Genomic DNA, 25,691 nt, shown 5'->3' with positions numbered 1-25,691 from the left:
GACAAACTAACACCTGTCGGGTAAAGATTTAGAAAACCATTTTTTCAGGACTTTCTGTGAAGAAGAGAGAACTTAAAAAGCAGGGTGTGATTGTCTGGCCTACACTTCGGTCTATGGTTTGAGTTTTTCAGGCAAGTCTTTCTCCAATGTACGTTTATGTTTTAGAGCGGGGAGGTGCACAGCAATAAGGGGGAGTTCTACACTAGAAAGAGTAGAAAGTATAATTTCGCAACGAGAGGCAAGGGATTCAGTTATATTAATATATTCATATTTACGCATTGTATGGCATTGTTTTCTTTGTTAATATTCTAGTGGATACTGTACCAAATGATGACACCATTTTCAAAATTCGCTTATTTTAAATGAGAAGGAAACGGTAAACAGTCGTTTAAATGCTTGAACCACATTTATTTTATGTCGGCTTAATTTATTTTTTGGTTGGGAGTCCCTCCCCTTTAATCTGGTGTTTGGTGTTTGGTGTTTGAGCCTTCACATCAGTTGATGAGGAAGTCAGTTCTTATACTCTACCGATTGTTACAGATGCTTCTTTGCTCTGATAATTACTTTCCCCTCGGCCTCTCTGGTATCGGATTAACTGGATTCGAGCATGATCCTGTCACAGGGAAACGGGTAAGAGTGACGACGAGACGGAAGATGATTTTAAACTTTGTCCACGAAGTTAACTGAGTTTCGGCTGAAGGCACACCAATTTGCATATTTCCTTGTCCAGGTGTTGCTACCTGTTAAATAGTTATCTTCTGTTGTGCAGTTTAGGAAACTTCTAATCACCTTTTGAAACATTCCGGTGCAATCACTTATTCTTTCGCGTAAAGACGATTATTTTTCCCAGACGCACACTTTTTCCTGCAGAAAAGAAAATATTAAATGCCTTCTTTTTGGGAGGACGTACTTGGCTGTTCATTTACAAACCAGTAGGATCTTGCAAAATCTACATTCTTTTCTGATGAATGTTTCAATCTTGTCTCCGCTCGTGCTCGTTTTGATATAAAAAATAAGTCGGTCTCAAGTCTAGACATGGATTTTCATCATGCTTTCACAGTAAATGACTGTTTAATTGTAATTTTAGCATAACATTAGATGCCATAGGTTTACTTGCTTTTTACCTGTTTGTTAATCAGACCCTGTCTATCAGTAACCTTGCTTTTTGAATCACTACAATGCGAGCTGTGCTTCTGTACAGTGTATAGTTCAAGTTTCTTGTGTCCTGATTAGCTTTTTCCCCAGTTTACGAACTGTTTCTCTGAGAACCTTATCGCAATACTATAATATTATGCTTTACAGCTTTGTAATTTGTAATGTTATACATTTATTATGCCTTTGCTTTAAAGCAATACCAATTGATATTCTAGAGGATTTTATATCTCAAACTTTGTTCATATGTGAAAACCGTCTTAATTCTGTATTATTGTGAATGTTTTAAATTTATTGGAAAGCAAGGCAGCGCTGACAATCTGTGTTCAAATTGTGCACAAAAAATTCAACTTTCTGTTCCCTGTTTGATGTGGGGATTCTGTAAATTCTGTATAAAAATTGCAAGAGTTTTCCTTCTTCAGCTAGAAAGAGGCCTTTGCAGGTTCTCTTGTATCACATAAAATTAGATCAGCGCTGTGCGTCTCTCAGTTTTGAGTTTATAGGTAAAAACACATTAGGACAGTCTTTTAAAGGGATCTTTACCATTTCTGTAGTTTGTTATAGTGAAAGACTGTAGTGGGCTGTCAACAGTGAAATACAGTGGTTTTGTCTGTTTAGAGATGTTCAAGGGATGTTAATACTGTATGTAGCAGCCGTGACTGCAGATTATTCCAGCAGATATTCATCTTGAAAGGTAGTAATTCTGCAGAATGGATGAACGTGAATTGTTAGGATATTTTCCTTTTATTGTAGCAAGTCATGTTTGTTTTTCTGTTTTTGTAGAATACTGTTTTTGTCCCAGCCTTGTAACTGTGTCCTCCTCAAACATCTGATAACTCCCAGAATTCTGAATTTACCAGTCAGGCCAGACCTAATCTGATAAATTCCTTTCAGTCTTGTTAGGATCCCTGAAATAAACTTCTTATATATATATAATATACTGTATATTTGACATACTACAGAGTATAAAAAGACTTTAATTTTGATTGGTCTGTCTAGGAACATCTGTTTTGTGGTCTCATCAAGAGGACAAAACACAAAAGGAGAAATTCCTGTCATTTCTTGTTGTAGTTAAATGAGTATTGATTCTTTAAAACAACTCAAGACATCTTGCATATGTGGCAGAGTACATTTTTTTTTAACCAATTGTATGCTGCTCAACAGAGGAAAAGAGAAACATTTAACATCATTGTAACATTGGTCATACATTGTTAAGAAACATTTTTGGCATTTTAGCACATCTCTGTACCTTATAAGTTACACAAGAGAGTTTCCAGCTTGTGAAACCTGATGTGGATCACATAGCTAAGCAATGCAATCTTTCCAGATTCCTCCAAAGGTGATTATTAATTCAATCTGGGTGTAGGTACAGTACAGTATGTATGTCACATCTACCCCTCTTCATTCTCAAGTTTGGTCCACTTTGATGTTAATGGACAATTTAAATGGCATCTGACATATCTGTGGTATTACAAAAAGCCCTTTCAGTTGCAAGTTTTTTACATCTGCTTTCAGAAATGTTTGTAAGATGGATTTGTTTTATCTCTGAGCCACTGCTGTTCAAGTGATGCTTGCTCTTATTTATGCTCTGTAGAGGCCATTTTACATTTGGGATAATTACTGCCTTGTGACAGATTGTGGGTGGTTTAGAGTTTCTCCGTACAGATGGAGTGGAAATCCTCTACAGACCCTTATCCAGCTGTGGCTGTGAGCTGCACGCCGGCGATTTGACATTGGGTGGCCAAACGGTGTTCAGGGCTGTAGTATATGTGGCATTGAAACAAGTGGCCTGTGAGTAAATCCATTCATAATCTCCATTCATCCCTTTACTTGGTTTCCTCCCTTCACAAGTGACACTGTGTCACTGTGTTGACATGTGTTGAGACTGGGGGCCAAAATTGAAATTCAGGTTCCCTGTTCTTCAAAAATGCACAGTCAAAGCAATGTGGTGACAGCAGTCTTTGCACTTTTATTTTACAGGCCAAGAAATTAGCAGTAAGATGATCGAGTTACTTTGATCACCATAGTGGGTGTTGTTTTATCTGCTCCTTTGAGGGAAGCCTGTAGTTTTGATATGAAAGGTTTTAAAGAGGGGTGCTAGAGGGAAAGTATGCATTGATAGGTTGTACGTCATACAAGGTCAGTGCAGTGAGGCTGCTGTGACACAAGGACAAATGATTTTGATTTCCTGGGGATAGCAGTGCAGATGTCTTTTTTCATTTATATATACAGTATGTCCCAAAGACATGCTAGATAGTTTAACTGGTGCCTCTACCTTGTCTCTGAATGTAGGTGTGCCCTGTGATTGACTGGCACCCAGAATCTGGTCCTGCCCTGTGCTCTGTGATTCCAGGTCAGGCTCTGGTTTCCACAACTCCCAAGGATTCAGCAGTTATGGATAAGGGATGGAATGAGTGACGGTCAACCCAAATCTGTTGTCATGCCATGTAAATCAACTAGTTCATGTACTTTTACATCTCCTGGTTATGTTACAGAACATTGGGTTTCAAGTTGCAGTTTTTCAGTAATGTATAGAACATGCAAATGTATTTAGTGTTTGGAAGTCACATTCAAATGAGCAGACTCTAATAGTGACAATAAAGACAAGCCTTCACTGATGACTTTACTCATGTCTTTATGGACAAATTTGTGGCATGGCTTTCTCCTTAAAGTTTTGCATCTGGTTATATTCTCAACTGCAGGCAGTTCCTCTATCAGAGCCATGTGAGGTATTTAATGAGCAAGCCATATTACATATGCACAATAATACTAGACATGTGATTAGGGATTTGTACTGTATATTCTATACATATACTGAGTGCATACTTTAAGCATGTTTGTTCTTAGGAAAAATATACAAATTTTGATTAAATGTTTTTGGCATTGTTTTAATTAATTGATCATTCATGGCTGTCTGTGATAGCCTTGAGTGAGTCTTTTGCATGAGCACTAAATTGCCTCATTAGTATGAATCACCTCATTAAAAACATAATTCAGGTTTTGATAAGTGATAAGGTGACTTAATATGTTGAATGTCACCACCGGTGAAAATTAAGAAAGAAAAAATGAAAAGAAGTCAGTATGTGCTGCTTACGAAAAGAATAATGATTTTGTGTCATTATTGTGTTGGTGGTTTGACTTGTCAGTGCAGTATTGCTCCTTGTCTTGGGTGGTTGTAGACAGCAAGTTCTAACCTGACAAGATGTTAGAGACAAACGTAGTTCATCAACAGTCCACCAACAATAAGACTACGATTTAGGCAACCACAGTTGTCATCATCATCATCATCATCATCATCATCATCATCATAACTGCTTACACTTATATAGCGCTTTTCTGGACACTCCACTCAAGACGCAGTCAGGACACACTCACAATATCTAATTTAACGGGGAAGTCCAAGGGTGATGGCCTGGCCACGGCTGTCTAGTCCAGCTTTCTCTCACCCTGGTCCTGTGGCCCAGCATGCTGTACAAAATACCTCAAATGGTCAATGAACAGAGATCTGAAGAACGTGTTAGATCCTTCAAATTAAAGTAACTAATACATTCAAGGTATTCACAGCTCAGCTGGAATGAAACCCAGAATATGCTGCAGCTCTCCAGGCCCGGAGTGGTAGATCTCTGGTCTGTTCACTACAAAGCCCCCTCTGGTATTTGATGGCAACTGGACTGCACTCTGCTTGAGCGAGCTCACGGCCAGCCTCTCCTGTGGGCCCATGCTGTCGTGGCAACATGCCAGCAGGACACTGCGCTTCTCCATGCTGCTTTCTTGAGAGCTGAGGATGTAGACCTGATGCCTGCAGCTGAGCTGGGATGATGTGCAGCATGTAGGTAGTGAGCATGCATGTCCCGGCGCTGTGAGCAGAATAGGACAGGGTCCCCCAAGACTGCAGCTGCAACCTGGTGCCCAGCCTCCATCATGGACGTGCTGCTGGTGTTGCAGCGACAGTGCCCACACACACGACTGGCTTGTGACTTTCACAGAGACTGCCTGTGAAATCTGTTCGTGACAAAAGAGCATCCGAATAATGAATTTACCTATGATGTCCGTTCAGAATAATGCCAGTGTTCCTGTTCCAGAAACCTGCTCTTGTCATTTCAGCGATAATAACCTTCTCAATTGTTGCACTTGTAAGTGATGTGCAGTATATAGTGATACAGTTAATTAAGCGTAAAACTGCTTGGTGTGCTATACCTGATTCTATTAGTTTAATTGATTTAGTAGTAGTAGTATTGGTGTAAATGTGGAAATTATAAAAATGTTGATGCTGTAATTAGCATTTTTTAAGGATTTTCTGAATGTTTGGAGGATTAAAAAACGTTTTACATAGTTTGTAAATGGTCAGCTTACAAACTATATATTACCTCCAATGTAGTGGTAATATATAATGATAACAGAAGTAATCATTATTGTGAAGCTAAAGAAGAGAGCTTGTTTTATTCTTTTATTGTTTGCTTTTTAAAGTCATGTTTAAAAATTGAGTGACTATTTTTGATTTGATCCTGATAATGACTATGTAGCCAAGCTGTATGTTTGTACTTCTAGTTTATAAATGATAAGGTCAGTTTACAGAAGGAACGAAGATTAGATCACATAGACCTTCTGTTCCTTATGTTGGTCAGCACCTCCATAAGAGTACACATAAAAAGCATGTGGAAAGTGTTATGATAGTATTAGTGTGAATTATTAATGTTGTAGTGCTTTTCAGAAGGCTATCATTTGGACCTGCACGATCCTTTCAGAGTGGGCTGGCTTATGCATTGTCATACTAGTGAATAGTCAGGTCTTCATAAGACCAAGTTAAACACTGTGGTCAACTCTCATTCAGAGCTTTGCTTTTCTCAGGATATGAGTGCATTCAGCAGTATAAGGCATTAGTGCTGCTTAGAAGACAATATTGTATTTCCCACGCTTTCACTACTTACTCTTCAAATATAGAAACATTGTGCATTCAGAAAGGCCACTTGAAAGTAAGTTTCTGTCAGATAAGTGTTTCCAGCTGTATTTCAGACAGAAGCCCTTTTCCATACAAGCCTATTAGGGGAATAGCACCAAACCAAAACAATATTGTTGTATGTAAAGGCTACACATTATCAGAGGAGTGACACGGTGCTGTGTTTATTAAACACATTGCTATACCCTCAGATGTCCTTTGTTAAAAACAATTCAGAGAATTGTACTACATTGTTGTTCTTGCCCACATCGTTATACAGTAAAGATATTTTTTTCATGCCAATGTGTTGAATTTATCATGTGCAGTTTGTGAATGTTGAAATTTTTATTCATGAAAAAGCAGTAATTAAGCACAGTAAAGGATTGTGGAAAAGCTTTTGGACAAATGTATTCAATCAACCTTTTTTCCCACTTCAGATATTAACTAAGGCCTTTATTTGATTCTCATTAAAATTAGAAAGATGATGTCACCCAGATTACTGAGCCACAGTTTGTAAAATCTTTCCACATGTAAACATTGGTGAGCTACCTTTCATAAGTCTGAACTGATCCCTGCAGTTCATATAATGTAAACTTGTAGTAAATTAATATGTGTTTATTTAATTTAATTAGACTAAAACTGCAATTGCTAACTCCTATATTGTGTAGAACAGGCATTCTTGAGATCTGGAACAAAATGAGGTTTTTTTCTTTATTTCGATTTTTTGGGTTTAAGCAAGTCTAGGGTCGTGGCTATCAGACTTTATAAAGGTACAACCTCCTGTTTGAAATAAGTTTTCTTAAAATCCCTTTTTTGCAGTTGACTGAAAACGATTTTTTTCTCAACTCCGTCAGACACAGTAAAAAAACATAGTATTTTAAAATAGTTTCTTCTAAAGAGAATGAGACCTTAAATGTAACACAATGTAAACTTCTTTTATCAAATATTCTGCCATAATATAAACAAAATCAGCAAGAAATCATCCCATGCCAATTATTTTCTAATACAGACTTTGAAGAAAAATAATGTAGACACTTGAAATATTAAAAAAAACATACTTCAGTTGTAAAAGGAACATTTGTAATCAAAATAAACAGTTATATTGCAATGGTAAATGTCATTTTCAACAAAATATTGAAAAAATACCTCTGACGGAGGCGATTGTTTGATGACGGAGTTGACCAGTAAGGGACGGATTTCAAAAATTGTTTTATTTACTTCTTAGAACATCAAAAACTATCTACACTCATTTGCTTAAACGAACAAAATTCCCAAATAAAACAGAAACCATTTACGTTTCAGAATACATCTGAATTTTCTTCATTGTCAGGTGATAAGTGATTTATTTTGTATTTACTGGGTAGTAGGCGACGGACATGTTCCCCCTCAATAAATTCTGTAACATCTGGAGAAAATTTTTAAATTTCTCTTCTTCTGCTTATACGGGTGGGAGCTGGAGTTTCCCGTCATTGTTACCAAGATGTCACCAAGTGGACAGAAACATACGTGTTCTTTGCCATGTCTTGGTTGAAAATGGGCATTTGGACCATTGGGGGTTAAATTCTACTTCCACATCATGGAAGTTCTAAAACAGTTTAGACTCCACAGCAAGGACTTTGAACAGCCACCAATGGTCATCATACACAACTGCTATCCAGTCCACACATCCAAGGTTATCAGCAGTTATTTCTGTTGAGGAACAAGTAATAGGTTTATTCCATGCTGAAAAAAAGAAGAAAGAGAACACAACGTTTCGGCCGTGGTTATTTCTGTTGATGTGCCTTCATGGACAGGTTCTTCCATTTCTTGTATTAATTGTGACAAAGGGCTCATGGTGGTTTCCGCTGTGTTAGAGGAATGTCCATGTGCATCTAAGTGGCGTGCCTCAGAGCTAGAAGAAAATAGGCTTGGGCTAAAGCACAACACGTAGCCTTCGCTCACTGCAAAAGCATGAAAGCTGCCTGTAACTCAGACCCTTTTCATGTGAAAAACTTGGCGGATCTGTCTTGTTAGATGGCAAGGATTTCAGACTTGGTGAGAGTAGCCTGCCAAATGTCTCAGTCTCTTTTCCTTCCATGAGATATAGTTTGACATTGTGCAAGCTTGCAGACAGTTCTTTGTGGAACACTCTTGCATCTGTGATGTCAAGCACTAGAGTGTCTGCTGCCCTCTTCACTGCTGCACCAGTCCCTTCTGCTGACCCTTACCATGTGAAGTGGGGAAGAGGTTCCATGATGCTCTTTTGAATCCCAGTTTGAGAGACATGTAAGACAGGAGAGAAAAGTTCTTTTTGTTTTTATATTGTTTGCTGGGACCATCAGATCTAAAGTGTATGAACTAACAGATGCTGTCTCTCTCAGCACTGGTTCCGTGGAGCCCCAAACTGCTGGAGCGTCTTGTTGCTTTGATTCAGTTACCTTGCTGTCTTCTCTTTGCTTGTGTAGCACATTCCAGTGAGTAAATTCAGTTGTGGCAAATTTTGACCATTACTTGATCCTTTTGAGCCGCTTTCTCTTTTAATATATGGCACTTATTTTTTAATATAAAAAGAAGCTAAACTATTTAAGTTAGGATTTGTAGCTGATTTTAATAGCTTATTACAATTATAGTTGATAAAATTGTGCATAATCAACTCTGTCAGCCTTGATGTCAACACCGTAAGATGAAATATCTGAAGGAGTTAACATCGTAAGGAGCTGACAAAATTACGTTTGTTTTTCTCACACACGTTATCTACAGAGTAGCTATTTTGTTTTAGCCTATTTATGAAAAGGTCTCTACGAACTAATGAAATACAAACATTTTTAATACACGACGTATTAATTTTTTTATCTAGAAGACAATGGAGTTGATGTCTTATGGTGGGGACATGGCCGTTTTTGAAAAATTATTTATTCCATTTATCAAAAAATAAAAAACTTACCAGACCATGGGATGTGTTACACATAACAAAACCAGGAAGTGGAGAGACAGCATTTACAGGGAAAAAAAAACATTTCTATCGAAAATGGCTAAATATAAACATTTCCAAATCTTGGACAAGGCCATTTTAGATTCTCCTTGATTATGAAATAAAAATAACCCATAAAGTAGGATAAAGGAACATAGATGCAAACAAAAGCACCTAAATATTAATTTAAAACAGTTTCTACCATTTATTTATTCATTTTTTCAGCCATTTTAGTAGACTTCATTGGTAGGACATGTTTTGCCCGAATTCAGAAGAATGCCTGTAAAATACTCCTGTTTTCTCATGGGCCAGTAGTGTCTTAATTGTGGCTGTGCTAATGGTGGCCAACAGTTTATTTTATTTTGAATATTTGTTTCAGACTAATAATGATAATGTTTCTTTATTAGCCCCATACAATTTCTTGCATTAGGAATTCGTCTTTTCGCATACCCCAGCTTTTCTCCATGGAGACACAGACATTGAGAGAAGCTTGGGGTCGGAGCACAGGGTCAGCCATTGTACGGCGCCCCTGGAGCAGTTAGGGTTAAGGGCCTTGCTCAGGGGCCCAACGGAGTAGGATTCCTCTGCTGGCCGCGGGATTTGAACCGGCAACCTTCCAGTCACAGGCGCAGATCCTTAGCCACAGAGCCACCGCTCCGCCCCAACTATGAGGGGACCTGATCCACGTACAGGTGTCTCTGCTATAAGGCGATAGATGTGTTCCTGTAAAACCTCACATTATGCAAGATCATGCAATAAAAATAGGGTTAGGGGCATACCACTCAAAACCTAAGCATATGCCTAACCAAAGCTTTACCAAATTTAATAATTATCCTATTAAACATGTTAGCACAGTTTAAATACATGTTAAATTCATAATAAATAAAGAAATACTACAGTAAATTTAGGACTTTAACTTAAGAAAAAGTACACCACCTGAAGTTTTATCACCAGCATGCTTTTTAGACAATTCTTCTCACCTTGTCCACTGATATTTATGACAATGCAGAAGATTTAGTGAAAATAGCACAAAAATTGAGGAGCACCTCCCAATTAGCACTTCCAAAACAAGGCACGTGGGTCAACTGAACATCGTGTATTCCTGTGCCGACCGCCGTGTTCAGTTGTGTTACTCCCCGACACAAAACGTAAACATGTCGGGGATGAAATCGTGTATAAGCCAACATGAGTTTCGCGTCATACAGACATCTTTCCCCTGTTTACCAATCGCGTATGAGGCAGTTTGCATTTTGGAAACTCGCATAACAGCAGAGATCACTATATTCAAAATCAAAGGCACTGACAGAGGATTTCCCAACAGTGAAATGAGAGCTGGAGGAAACAGGTGGAAACTTCATGGTAGACAGGCGGTACATCTTAATGCAGAAGGTAGTGGAAGGGCGGACCAAGCTGCCCAGCCATGCTGCCCTGCCTTCCAAATGGGCAAAAATGGCCTCCTGTTGCCACTGACTAAAAAATATTTCTTGAACATTTATAATGATGCAGTACATCCTGAGAGGTTTCTCGTCCTGCATCTGCATGCTGGGTTCAGTGATGAAAAGTCAGGAGCTTCCGATTCAGAGAACACAGTCCAGGCACTGGAGAGAGGATCTAGAATCCGTAGTCGAGCTAGCAAAGTTCAAAGCCAGGGAGACAGAAAAAGACAAGTGGGGGGTAAAATGTAGCCCAGGTCGCACACAGCGAGCATGGTGCAAAGCAAGCAGGCAGACGGAGCACTGCTGAGGCCGTGGAAAAGCCCAACGAGCAGTGAGCAAGGGCTCTGTCAGGACTTTAATACAGGAGCAAGGGAACGTGGTTATTCAAGTGATGATCTCGTTAGTGGGCAGCGGGGGGGACTGATCAGCGCCCATATCGGATACGGGCAGCCCCGGTGGATCTCTCTGGCCGTGTGAGGGTGCGAGCCGGCGTTCGCGTGGGTATTATAACATTATGGTAATTTTGAACAATGATGAATAGGTTCAGAAGCCAACCTCAGTGTTCCCTGTTCATTCCTGATCCTTCCTGATTTGCACAGGGAAGCAGAAGTTGTCGTGATAGGCCCCCACGCTGGATTCGTGTGATTGTTCATGTAGAGGCCTAGCTGAAGGAGGAAGTGCTCGATATCAACACGAGGAGTTTCATGCATTCCAGGATGCTGGCTTGATCATGTCGCTTGAAATGACCACGACAGATTTGCATGTTTATATATAGGAATACATGAAACGCTGTGGCTTTAGCATTGTGTGGTCAAACTGTGACAATCTTTTCTTGCGACATTAACAAGTGCTGAGATGTCACCTCTGGCTGCAATGCTGGCTGCATGCTCTTAAAAATTGCATGTACAGTATGAGTTCACCACAAAAGCCTTTTGCCGTGGAGAAAAGATGCCGTTTCCAAGTGGACACAATTAAGGAGTCCTTTTCTTATTAATCTGCAGTATGTCATTATTTGAAATTGTTCAGTTTAGATGTATGTTTTGGTTTTCTGATTTCTGAAATCTTTTGTGATATGTGATGCTTCTTAGACTGTCATTAAAATCATTGGTCTAATCAGCAGCTAGTCATTGTGGGAAATGGATCAACTATTTTTAAACCTGTAAGAGGCTTATGCCTTTCAATGCTGTTTTGAAGCAGTGATGCTGTGTGCGAGCTGTTCTTGCAGAGCTGGTCCATTTGGGTAGATGATGGGATTGAGGCCCAGTCTCCAGTATGCAGTTTAAAGGATTACTTCTTAACGAATTGCTTTGTGTACTTTTGCTTCTATTGTTCCCTCTTCTCTTAGTTTTGATTGGCAAGTTGAAATCATCTACCCTTCTGGCTGTGTGCTCTCCCTGCATTGACAGGGAGGCATGAGAGGTACAGGATTGCCTCAGGTGGGGGCCCTGGGCTACTGTATGATTTGTATCAAAGCAGAAACCTTGTCAACTTTAAACCCTATCAATCTATTTAGCAGCCCATAAACTGTAGACAGTGTTTTTTTTAATTATTTATATTACATGCCCAAGCCATTTGGAATACCTGTTCTGAGACTTGGATTCCCAGCGACTGCTCCTGCTCCGCTCGGGAGAGAATGAGGCACGTGGACACACCCGTTCGATAAGCTCTCCTGCAGAGTCGCAGGAGCGGACAATCCCAGTCCTGCCTGAGGGACTCAGCCAGATGTGCGCAGCTGCTTGTTCGAGCTACAGTAACTGCCTCTGGGTCAGAGTTCAGCCTGTGTTCAGAGCATGTGCCTTTACTGTTTGGGCCAAAGGTGAGACACCTAGAGTACATGCTTTTAGCTGCCCCCCGTGCTTAAAATCCCATCTCTTGGGATCGGTCAGTGAGAGTGATATGAATTCTTATTTTCCCAGTAGGTTATGTTTAAATTACGACTTGCCCATAGTTTACCCAGTGGAAAAAAGCATGCTGTAGGTTGTTGATGACTTTTTTGTTGAACATCACCTGACAATTTAAGTTGTCAAAGTTTCAGATTCTGATTAAATGAATGTGGGTTGATCTTCCAACCTGACTTTTGACCCAGACGTATATCTAAATTATCTGCCTTTACAATAACTTGGTTGAGGGGTTGGATCTTTTTACTGTAAGAGGATGTGTCACTGTTCTGGAACCTCACGAGAGAATTGGTAACTGTCTTACTGGTCTACTGTCAGGACAAGCCAGATGTTATTGTAATGTACACAGGATATACAAGGTAATACGAAACTTAATAAAATCGATGTCTTCTTTCATTTTGGAAAGAATGATATTGGTTATAAGGCATAATCTCATTTGTGGGTTTGAAGCTGGAAAATCTTAATACTTCTGGCAGATCTGCAGTCTTTTGCGCCCTTAATTATTTCATAAAGGTGCCAGCAGTGTTTATGCTGGAGTCATAGTTCCTAGTGGCTGCAGGGTCCTGTAGGTTGTTGATGACTTTTTTGTTGAACATCACCTGACAATTTAAGTTGTCAAAGTTTCAGATTCTGATTAAATGAATGTGGGTTGATCTTCCAACCTGACTTTTGACCCAGACGTATATCTAAATTATCTGCCTTTACAATAACTTGGTTGAGGGGTTGGATCTTTTTACTGTAAGAGGATGTGTCACTGTTCTGGAACCTCACGAGAGAATTGGTAACTGTCTTACTGGTCTACTGTCAGGACAAGCCAGATGTTATTGTAATGTACACAGGATATACAAGGTAATACGAAACTTAATAAAATCGATGTCTTCTTTCATTTTGGAAAGAATGATATTGGTTATAAGGCATAATCTCATTTGTGGGTTTGAAGCTGGAAAATCTTAATACTTCTGCCAGATCTGCAGTCTTTTGCGCCCTTAATTATTTCATAAAGGTGCCAGCAGTGTTTATGTTGGAGTCATAGTTCCTAGTGGCTGCAGGGTCCAGATCAGTTTTCACATAGGCAAGGCAACCATATGACAAAAGGTAAACTAGTAATGCTACTTTAAAATATGCAGTTTTAAACTAATGAATACAAAGAACTTGAGTGTATTCAGTTCAGTATTGTAACATCATTGTTTTCACGAGCAGTCAATACACAGGAACTTGCAGCTTCTCTTTATGGAGGCTCTGGCCTGCGCCAGAGACTTACGTAACTGTTTCAGCAGTAAATGAAACCTGCCTCTTGCCTGATAGACGTTTCCTCAGGAGACCAATATCACGACCATTTGTTGGGCCACGTTTCCTGTCACTGTGTGAAATATACATTACAGAAATGATTGGTGTTTAGAGGACAGAGTACTTGATAGTAAAAGAATGCTGGATTGTTTCTATGGAATAAGCTGTATATCACACTTTTCTGTATGGGTATAAAGGCCTCAATAGCAAGCTTTTATATGAAACGCATCGGAACTGTAGCTGATAGGTTTTTATAAAACACTGTGGTCCACTTCTGAGTATTTAGAGCAAATAGGAAGAAGGTGTAAAATTAATTTAAATGTCTGGTGTACCCTGGTTCACTTCAGGTCAGTAAGGGCTATTTAGCCTTGGATCGTTTGTAATGGATTTCCTGTTGTGGGAGAGGTAGCAGGCTTGGAATTTCTGTGGAATTCTCTTAGGGGAATTGCCAACAGGTTCTTTTTACAGTAAGTGAGGAATTAAGATAATTTCCGAGAATACTGTGCTTTTGCAGCACACTGGTGTGCTGTATATGCAAGTCATGATCTGCTCTGTTTTTTCATTGCCCTCTTTTGCAACCTTTGCAGTTTACAAAGATTTTTAACAAATAAGAGTTACAAGCATTTATGTGGCACTTTCTATCCCAAATAATAGGAAAGATCCCCCACTGAAGTGCAGTCCCTACCTGGGTGAGGTATTGCTGGAATTCTGTGTGAGATACAAGTTTGTGCTCTGTAATTTATGTGACTGATATTCTTTTTGATGATGAAATCTCCTGCATGCAGGGAAGGTGATAGATTTTCCTCTATGAGGACTAGAGTAAAATTGGGCTTGAAATTATTCACATTTGCTTTGAAATAGATTGACCCCTATCACAGCCTTTAGAGCTCCCTTTAATATCTGATGAGCATTTTGATATCAGAAAACATCCCGTCCCATTGCCTTTCACAGCACTGGATTTTAGCCTAAGGCTCACGAAGAAACATCCCTGCATATTTAAGCATGCATAAATAAGGATTGGAGTATGTATACAAGCTCTGTGAAATACGGCAACTTCCTGTTAGTTTAGCAACATGGCTTACTTCAAATGCTACTCTTGCTCTTATCCAAATGCATACAGACCTCTGACCTGACTGTCCCAGGAGGTTTTTTATTGAGAAAAACAAATGCATATTAAATGAAACATCCTTATCTTGCTGAAGGCATTCTAGTTTTTACCTCACCTTTGCAGGGATAAGAAAGAGAAGGCTTTGAGCAAACATTTGCAGAACAGGTAGCGCACATGGGGAAAAGCCTTGTCTGCTACTGCTTTACACTATTTCCACTGTAATGGACGTGATGGGTTGCTTGTATGGCGCTTACCTTCTCTAATATTCTGGGAGGAAGAGCTATTGGAAAGTCCAGAGAATAGAAATTACTGTAAGTCTTCATTTTTCAAACTGCGGTACTGCTCTATCACTCTAAATTATTCATTTGCCGATGTATTTATGTAGTATTTTTGTTCTGGTGCAGTTGGATGCCACAGTAAATGATCTTTCCACAGATCTGTTGAGGTTTTTCTGCCTGTGGTAATACTCAATACTAATAACTCCAGCTCGGCTCATAAGGTAATCCCAAAGCTGTTTTGAACCAGGCAAAACCAGCAACTGGTGTCATGTACACAGGATATGAATGAATTCTGCTTTGAAGTTGTACATTTTATTGCTGCCCTCCTCATGTGCTTTGCCAGTCTCACTGACTGATGTCTGTATACTAAAACTGTTATTGCCTTATCTGAAGTAATGATTTAAAGAAGCTGGGTATGAATATTCCAGTTAGTTGTCAGTCATAGCGGTTAGAGTATCTCTTTGCCAACCTTATGAAAACTTTGCCGTTGCAGTCTTACAATCAATCAAGGTTTATTTATTAATGCACGGACAAGTATCGCTAGGGTATTTCCACGGTTCAGTGTGAACAGATTGAAACAATAACAGTCTCTTCTGAAGCCATGGTGCCGCCAGACTTAAGTAAGTACTGCAGATCTTCTGGTTACAATTAAGGAGCTCAGTAGCAGACCAAACTGCTTTCCTTCCTCTATATAAAAAAGATCATTGCTTGTTTTCATCATTCACACCAGCACTGCTGCTGCCTCTCCGTTCTTCACATCTTAAAACACGAGGACAGGTTATTCTTGTTTTCTTATCTGTTTTTTATTAGCACATCTTACCAAGATACATTTGAATTCAGCAATATATTCATCCACTTTTATCAGTCTCAATGAAGGAAATTGTTCCTACATTTGAATAAAAAAGTTGGTCTTGCCTACATGTGCAGTAGTCTTTGAAAGGCCGTTTTCGTACCATGACGCAATTTTGTTTTTTGCGGGCATCCCAGTGACTGCCAAGTGTTTTTAGTTCATCTTTCAGTAACTGATTATAAAAAAAGCAGAACAATCTCTTGTCAGCTTTTCTTTTTTTCCACAAAGGTGTGAATGATAGCTCTGGAGAATGGCTGGAAACAATTATGACATTGTGAGGGGAAGACAGAAGTTACAGTATCATCCAAATTAAATTAAATTTTGTTTAAATTAATTGGTGTGAGCGCTGATATACTGTAGGACTGCTGTGTCGCTGCCTTTTTATTACAGTTTTCAGTAATAATAAATTCTCTGAAAGAGATTTAGGTTTTGATAAGGTGATAGGGTGATCTGTTCAGTCATTTAGGAACAAAAGTCATCAGTGTCGGTTGCTAGTTTAGTTACAAAAGTCAAATGGTGGGCTTTCTTTTTTCTTCAGTAGTCTTGTAAGACGGGAAACAGATGAGTCTCTGTCAGACTCTGTGGGTCCACGTTTTAGACATTTTTAAAATTGTAAAGGGTAAATTTGGCTGTTTGTGGAGTGAGCTATATCACTTAAGGTTGGCATCTGTAAAAAATAAAGTCCATAGTTTAGTTTTATGCTGTGATTATCTCATGGCATGAGTATGTGCTGTATTTTATCAGCACAGCATGTGTGAGTCAGATTCCTTAGCAGCTATAGATCCATCCTTGATTGTTGCAGTTTTTTCATTTATATCTAAACTGTAGGACTTTTTACTAGAGTGCCTTTGTAAGCAAAATAGATGTGATTCATTGGTTTAATTATTGCAATGAAATCACTAATGACACCCTTCTAAATTAATCTCGCTGCTAATGCAAGTCCTGTCACTTTTATGGAGATTTTGGTCATGACAATGAAGAAATAGCCATTGTAGTTACTTGATTAAACTTTAGAGACCATTTGGTGTCCACATTGCTGGTGTTAGTCATGGTGTTATTCATTTTTTACAGGGGTCTTTAACAGTGTACAATTTGTTTATTACTTAGGTGCTCAAACCCATTTTCTTTTTGTTTGGGGCTGTTGCTGTTTTTACCTGTTCCTCATTCCTCACTACATCAGAAATGGTATCTGGGACGTTCAGAGGTGGGGAACACGATTAAAAAGACCTGAATATGGCTCTTTAAAAACATTTTTGGGCTCATTGTTTCAAATGAGCCCTTATAGGGCTGAATTAGTTTTTTTTAATACATATATTAATATACAATTTCGAAAATGATCTAGATTCAGAAGGAGGATTAAAAGATTTTATCTTGATCTTTTTCTGAAAAGGTGTTTTTCTTTGGATATGTTTGTGTCTGAGGCCTACATGATCATTTGGCTGACACGGATTCAGGGTTCTGGAAAGGCTTGTTCTCCTTGTGAAATGAGAACCTGTCCCAAGGTGACATGAATGAATGGATTAATGAACTGGTTTTTATTTCAGAAGGAGATCTTGAAACACTGCGTGTACAAAGCTAGGAATGTGAGAATGCAAATGAGCGTCTAACGTCAGAGCCCCAGTTTTGAAGAAGCTCGTTGGAAATGTTGCAGGCTGCGAGATGTGAAGAGTCCCTTGCTGCTGTTACCTGACTAGCACATACTTGGTCGGAAGACACCTGTCATAAGCGAGACGAAGGTTGTCTTTTGTTAGAGACATTACGTCTGTGTTTATCACCGTCAACAATTTCGTGCGTAGCACCAATGAATTTCTTTCCAGTGTAGCAGTGCGTTATGAACTCAGAACAATGTGAGGAATGTTAAAGCAGACAAGGCCATTGTGCCCGTCTTCCTCATTTGGTTATTAGTTGCGTTGTCGCACAACCATTCTGGAAGGATCCCATTTCGTTTGTCTCGACAGAGCGACAGGGTGGCCAATCGCACACAGCTGTGCCTCTCCGTGTAGAGGCAGGCCTCCTGTGTCCTGGGTGCAGTGTCGTGTTTGAGAAAGCCATGCTTGGCTGACTTGGCTGTGTCAATACCTTGCAGGATTTCAATATTTGAACTCTATTCATGTCTGAGAAAGGGTGGAGTGCTGAAAAGCTTTATTTTTTTTCGCAAAACCTTTTTTTTACGCAGCCCAGTCGTTTTGAAGTTGGTGTGCATATCTTGTTACTATTTCATACATGTAGGCTGTATATCGAACAGAGAGCAACAGACCGCACAAACCTGAGGCATGTATGTCTTTTCTCTTTTTCTCCTTCACAAGCATCACTATTGCTCTGCCCTCAAGTCTTAAAGGTTTTTTTGTTTCCCATGTACTTCAGAAATGTTATCACTACAGCATGCTTCAAATGATGCTTGAAATTTTGGTTGCAGCACATTGATAAATGTATTTTTGGCTGCTAGCCTTATGTCTTATTTGCTTGTTGTAGTGTGTATTCTGCTACTCTCCTCAGTAACAAGGTTGCGTCAGCGTGCGTAGGCTTGACACCTGAAGAAGGCTCCACAGCTGAAACGTTGTGTCTCTTTTCTTTTCAGCATGGAAAAAATCTTTACTTGCTCCTTTGCAGCTTATTAGAAATAGTGGTTTCTGTTACAGGGCAATGCAGTGAGAGGTCACGTGGTGGTTGTGATATATCGATTGACAGAAGGTTTCCAAACCCTGTCAGTCCCTGTGTCTGGTGGTTTTAGTTTTAGTTCCATCTGGGCTATTCAATTGAACAGATTTAAGAAGAAACTCGCCAGTCAAAATGTTTTCAGCTCTGGGAGCTTAAACATTTAAATTTCCGTAGAAAAATGTGGAAATAAAAGCAGCGGTCACGAGAACCAGGATGGGAAAGCCTTGGGCTAACATGCTTCTGAAGAGTGAAACAGCAGAGCCGTGAGAGCACACAAGGTGTACACTGTTACTACATGTGCATCAGGCTCCACAGGGCACGGTCCCACATGTCCTGTGTTGTTTCAATCTTAATATTGAATACAATACATAGCCTTAGTGCGTTTCTTTTCCATAGTGCTGGGCAACAGAAAATCCCAATCAACCCCAAATATTATAGCAGTCGCCATTAAAGCCACGATGAAGATTTCTTGAAGATCAAGTTCTTGAAACCACAAAAGTTAGTAACTGAACTGAAGTAGGATGGAAGGCACTGATAAATCCTGTAACATCTGTTACAGTTAGCTCATTCATAGTGTGTTCTATCATACAGTAGTAACTACTCGCTAATGTCACAATTTCATTTGATCTCCTTACGTACAAATTCACTGATCTTTGTTCAGCTCTGTGTTTCTAATAATGCTTGATTTTCACTTCATGTTTGTAGGGAAAATGAGTAAAGATTCTCTTTTCCAGTGAATTAAAAGCTCAGTTCTAAAAAGCTGACTCACAGTATATTAACTACAAATGTAAATGCATGTAAATCAATTTTATTCTTGTAGCCATTCAGGTTTATTGCCTTGAGTTGTTGAGAATGTAACATTTGCAATTTAATTGTAGGAGAAATGCCTTTTTAGTCCTCCAGATTTTCTAGCCATGTTAAAGAAAACAGCCAACTTGTAACTCAGAAGCAGCGTAAATATCTTCACTGGGCACAAAGATGTGTATAAATCCTGGCATTTTGTCTTTTCCACCCCTGCAGTGTTTCTTAAGCGAGTGGTCCAGCACGAAAACGTTTTGACGGTCACCAAAGCACTTTCGCTGTCCCCTCTCCACGATGGAGTCCAGCAAGACTACCGCGTGGAGCAATTTCTGCCAGAAGGCGAAACCTCTCTTCTCCAACATCGTGAAGGGCAAGAAGCACGCCTCCAAGCTGCAGGTCGGGAAGAAGCGGGTTCTGGACCGGAGAAAGAGTGCCTCGGTGCCGGACCTGCCGGTCGCGCAGAGCTTGTCCTCTGAAAGAGATGGGCCCGCGGGTCTCCAGCCGTCGGGCCCCAACAGCCCTTTCTACAGCTGCCACTCCCTCGGGCCGGATAAGGCCCCGACTGACGGCGGCAGCGCCGCTGCTGCTGTGGCCCACAAGCTGGCCGTGCCGGCGGAAATGAGGACCTGGGCCTCCACGGAGTCTATGCAGGACAGACTGACGATAGCCGAGGAGGACGGCTTGTCCTACACATTGGAGGACATGGACTTCAAGGACAGTGACACTACAGGACCTGCCCTGCCACGGGGCTCAGGAGTGCCCGCCATAGCAGTAACAGAGGTCAGAATCACTTTCATTTTTCATTTCTTGAGATTGCGTAGAATTCAGACTTTCCACACTTCAGACAGGGCCGTTCTTCTTTCAGTGTGCTGCTTGTGTGAAGGACCTGTCACCAGTTGATAAGGATGAGCAGGACCTCAAGCAGGACCATGTTAGCTTTCTGTGTCAATCTGGAGTGTTGTTTTCTAGTAAAGGGGGAAAAATAATAAAATACCTTCTTTCCTATTCACCTGGGATTAATTATTTTGTGTAATCCACAGTTCAGTCTTAAACCCTACATGAAAAGGTTTTAAAAGCAGCTGTGATTATTTTGAGGGGGCTAACCTGGAGGAGACTCTTGAAGGTTCACACTCAAACCAGTGCTATTGCAAATCTTCTGTGTGCACACAAGGTTTGCCTCTCACTACGCTACAAATATGAACAAGAAAATTTAAAGGTTAGGAACACAGTGCTACATTCAAGGAAATCCTTTACATATCAGGTAATTACAGTCTCATAATGTCACCTTATCTCACTAAACTAGTAGCACAGTAACCTTTTTTTTAGCTTTTTTGCTTTATCTGTTTTTCAGTGGATAGTACAGGAAAATTATGTGGTCTACCAAGCTGCGAATTCCAGCCTTTGACAAATGTTTGGTTAGAATGAGGTTAGTGAAGTCCTTCCTGATTTTATATTTCATTTTTTTTGTCAGTTTCCTCATGAATTATGCAACTAAAAAAAGAACTTGGTGGGGAAGGAACAAGCTCTGAGGTTTCGTTACTTAATCTCTTGCATACACTGGAATCCCATTTCTCAGCATCACGCACGGGACCTGGTTCCATTCATTATCTGAATGTTCCATGGGAATGCAGTGCCCTGGCAAATACAGCTCTATCATGCATTGTGAAGGTTAAACGTCTGACATTGAACCTGTCCAAAATGATAAACCCCAAAATCCATCATTTGTGCCAAAGGACGTTCTCTTCTATCTAGAAGTGTTTGCAAAGCCTTTCTGACCCAGGAATTGTAATGCATAGGGCTTAACAGCAGTTGTGCATCATGATTACCACATGTTAACCTGGATTTACAGCAGATGTGTTAATCTAAATCTTGTTATGGCCCATCATGATTAGGGAATTATATTTTGTTACAAATTGGGGTTATGAAAATAGTGAATATCATAAATAATTGAGTGGGGTAATCAATAATTAAATTAATTAATCATAACCCCCAACTTGTAAATTATATTGCCAAGAATATACCTAAATGGTATAATTATAGAGGCACCTGAGTTCTGAGTTCTTTGTTCTTTGGCACAGCTTTGATGAAAAGTGTTATAATTTTACATTAATTTTATTCATTAATAATACATGCTAAACAACACGCAGCATAAAACATTCAGCACACAAGTTAAGCTATTTACACATTAAACAAACAAGGTTTCCCAGACGTCTTGACCTACCAACAAAAGCCCAGAAGCCCCAGGCTGTTACCTGGTATTTAACTCTTTTACATCACATCTACACGGGCCAACAAGAGAGAGAAACCTGCCTTCTGAAATAAACAGAATACAATATACAGTTAAATCTTTCTCTCTGTAAACCTGGGCACTACAAAATGAATAGGAAACTATCTCCCTATTCTCTTCTCCCTCTTCACCCACTAACCAGGAAAGACTGTTTAACTGAGAAATTATTTCCATGGGGGATCAAAGTTTCCTAAAAATAACAGAATGTCAGTCTCTCTTAAAAGGGTTCAAGTACCCAACTCTAATCTGTTTTTTATGGGTGATCTGGACAAGGCCTTTTGTCTTTCTCTCTTCTCTCCCCCTTTCTCCTTAACTGCCTGTGTTTATGCTGTGTTCCTGCACTGTTGGTGACTCTTAATGATTTACCAAGAAGATGGAATTAACTAAGGTAAATGGAGGTAAAGTTCACAATTGCTTGGATCACTGATCTCAGATCCCCCTACATCTCAGAAAACATATCCTGGCTTTGAAACTCCCAAGAATGGGAAATGTTGTCAACAGCCAGGTGTTACCCATTGTATCTGGATTCTTAAAAATGCTTCAGTTGTCACTTCCAAAAGCCTTAGAAATCCATTCATTTTTTTTCAGTTTGTTTGCAGGAGGTGTTTGTTATCCTTTACAAGCTTTTTTTTCCAACACCAGGACCTTTAAAGTACTCACTGGCCAAAATGTGTTTGCTACTAGTGAATAATTGGCAGATTCCTTGAGACTCGAACCTGCTTCAGACTTGCATTTTGCAGGTTTCTCTCTGGCTCATACAGCTGTAACTGGTCATCACCTGCTTGGCTAAACATTTACCCAAGAACTGTTAGAACGACTGATTCCAAGCTTAGTAAATACTGTACTGATGGCAATACAATTATGGTGATACATGACAATTACATTACATTGATTAGGAGCAGGTAAGGGGTATATTCCATGCTGAAAAGAAAAGAAAGGGAACACAACATTTTGACTGGGAAGCCTTCCTCAGGTGTGAGAAAGACTGTAGATGGCAAAGAGTAAATAGCACAGGAGAGCAAAAGTTGGAAAAGTGGAGGAGGAGGAGGAGGAGGGAGAGGGGAGAGACAGAGAGGCCACTCAGGAAGTGCAAAGTGGAGAAAGGTGAGAGGTCAAAACCTGCATGAGAATATAGATTACACGAAAATAAGTCTGTCATTGAGAGAAGGGGGAAGGTGTGAACCAAGTTTTAGGATGAGTTTAGTTTCTGTTGTCTTTCTGCTATAGGAGTTAGGAAACCCTTCTTTGAGAACGCAGATGGAGAGATCAGTGTGATCATGGCCTTCTGAGGTGAAATGAGAAACTATGGGCTTGGAGAAATCTTTAATTTTCACAGCTCTTGGCCCTTACCAATCATGGCCTCCTAATAATCCCCATCTATGAATTGGCTTCATTACTCTGCTCTCCTCCCCACTAATAACTGATGTGTGGTGAGCGTTCTGGCGCACTATGGCTGTCGTCGCATCATCCAGGTGGGGCTGCACATTGGTGGTGGTGGTGGAGGGGATCCCCATTACCTGTAAAGCGCTTTGAGTGGAGTGTCCAGAAAAGCGCTATATAAGTGTAAGCAATTATTATTATTATTATTATTAGCTCTATCATGTTCTCTGAAGCCGCCTCTCTATTTAATCTTTGCTGTCTACCCTGTCTTTCTACCTATTTCTGCAATTTCTCTCACGGGATCAATAAAGTATCTATCTATCTATTTGAACTATTACATTGATTATATTACAATATACAGGTGAAATGGAACTTCTGCACAAACTGTGATAGTCATTAGACCACCATTTGGTTCTTTTCTCACTGTGCCTCACACTACAAACTGGGTTTACCTTGCTTAACAGGTTTTGAACAGTGGTCGACCTCACCAGTATCATCATGCCAAGGAGAAGTCATGCAGTGATCTAACAGTGTTCAAACGGTGATCAAGCTGCCTGTGTTTGAAGAGGTTTCTGTATTTAACTCCAGGTCCAGGTTCGACAGTCATTATCCCTGGAGCAAAATGTGGCTGTACTAGCCTTTTACTTATCATTCCATGCCACAAGAGTATACTGTGGTATTGCATTGTAGGGATGAGCAGTACAGTCTTTTAAAATCACGTCACTGTACTTCCTTTGAGGGATATCTTATCTCGCTGCTGCCTATGATCTAATGACCAATTGATTATTAGTTCTCATCCATAAGAAATCTTTATAATGATTTTGCTGCTGTGAGTTATGTTTTCATAACATATTATACTGCTTACAATGGTTGTATAATGTAGGTCTGCCAAGAAAAAAAATATATAAATATGTATTTAGTACCCTTTATCTCCTTCAGCAAATAGGATGTGTATGCATGCATAACAATAACAAAGTGAAAATTAAACTTCCTGCATCGGAAAATGTAATAGGACGTGTCCCTTAGTTATTGAGACTCGGGGAATGTACTATATGAGTCAGTTTTGCATATTGTTTCAGAACTCACTGCCACTGCAGATCTGTCTGGTCACAGTGTAGCCCACTTCGGAGTGAGTAGTCATTATCCAAGGGTATGGCTTTTCCCCGTATAGAGAAGAGCATGGGAATGACAGTCAAACTGTTGTTTAATCTCTAACCCCAGAATTTCCTAAATCTTTTTTTTTTAAGGACTGCAATGAGTTTTTGGCTCGGGGGGGTTCAAAGTCACCAGTTCCTGAATAACACCGGCAGGGAACGTGCTCGCTCGGTGCTGGGTTTACACCTGTATAGCATTGTAGCTCAAGTGCGGCGTGTACAAATGATCCACTGAATTAAAAAGGAGCGCAATTTTTAAGAGGCATCTAGGTTGCCACAAGCTCCACACACTCCCCCAGTTCAAGCATTCAGACAGTGTGCATTAAAGGTGTCTGTGCTGTGTTATGTACTGCTCACTGTAATGTAAATAGGTTATACAGGAGGGTGCCATAATGGATTTAGACTTGTGAATTGGATTGCTTTTAGTGGAGTTTAGTAACGCGGTGAGCAGCAGAACTTGTGCGTGATTAAGAATCCACGGTGCTGATGTGCGTGCTTAGTTTACATAATTTACTTGTGGCAGAGGAAATCCGAAAGCCCGGCTCTTGTTCATGAACCGCGGCAATGTTCAAAAGATTTAGATACTGTATCTAAATTACACTGAAAACTTCAGTGCGTTGACGTCCCAGTGTGAATTGTAGTATTATGCATTTAGAGCTGCAGGAGTCATACATCCAAGTCCCTGAAAGAGGGAAAAGGAGCCTCGAGGAACTGCCTTGTTTTACTGACACGCAGCTCTGGAACTTCCTGCTAGATGGTCCTGCCCCCGTGAGCACAGAAACCTTCAGCTCTTATACCCGTGTTACATCACAATTGTTCACGGGCTTGTTTGTTTGTTTTCTTTCGCACGCCATGCACTCTTAGGTCTTTCACTGTTTTCACTTGGCACGGGGCCCTTTTTAAGATCTGTCAGCAGACAGCTTTCTCATGACATTTGAAAACACTCACATAAGTGATGATCTACAGTATGTGCCATGCAAAGTATAAAAATTAGCCTTGCAGTACTTTATCTGGGGAGGGACACTTCCCTTATCACCATCTGTTACATCTGATTTCGTTTTTTGTTTTGCTTTTGAAAAAAAGTAATTTCATTTATCTTGTATCTAGAAACAGGCCTTATAACAAGAAGTGACAGAGCTATAATATATAGTTGATATGTTCCTTGAAGTGTAGCTATAGATGAGCAGAAAATACCCCACCCCCACCAAATCTACGCTGTATTTTGCAGGCATTGAGTAAAAGCCACAACCTACCCAATGATTTGAAGTACCAATATTTTCCCTTTTGTGGTAAAAGTGGCCAACGGAAAACTGTGGGTGGTTTAAAAATCTCCCAGTTTGCTTTGCTCTATCAAGATGACATGATCACCACCCCTCTGTCTGGAACAAAATTATTCAACACGTGATTCCTTAAATATAATCAATATTTAGAGATTTTCAAGTCTTTGTCAATAATCCCCCCTTTAAATTGTATGAAGACTTGAGTTGCAGTTAGGTTGTTCTTGTGAATAAGGGTC

At 39.9% G+C, this 25,691-nt stretch overlaps 1 protein-coding gene across 2 annotated transcripts in view; it reads left to right on the top strand.

Annotated features, from left to right (window-relative positions):
• Window positions 1-25,691, top strand: part of mctp2a (multiple C2 domains, transmembrane 2a) — an 83,177-nt gene continuing 57,486 nt past the window's right edge. Inside the window, exons 1-2 of one of the 2 annotated variants that reach the window (XM_088641369.1) lie at window positions 1-20; window positions 19,574-20,134. In XM_088641369.1, coding sequence (XP_088497495.1) covers window positions 19,649-20,134 — 486 coding nt within the window. In that variant the 5' untranslated portion in view covers window positions 1-20; window positions 19,574-19,648. Of the gene's footprint in view, window positions 21-473; window positions 631-19,573; window positions 20,135-25,691 lie in introns of those variants that run through there. The other variant, XM_088641368.1, reaches the window with a different exon arrangement.

The sequence above is a fragment of the Lepisosteus platostomus genome, chromosome 7 (assembly GCF_059453375.1).
Source record: "Lepisosteus platostomus isolate fLepPlt1 chromosome 7, fLepPlt1.hap1, whole genome shotgun sequence".
Lineage (NCBI taxonomy): Eukaryota > Metazoa > Chordata > Actinopteri > Semionotiformes > Lepisosteidae > Lepisosteus > Lepisosteus platostomus.
This window is presented reverse-complemented; position numbering and strand designations above follow the sequence as displayed.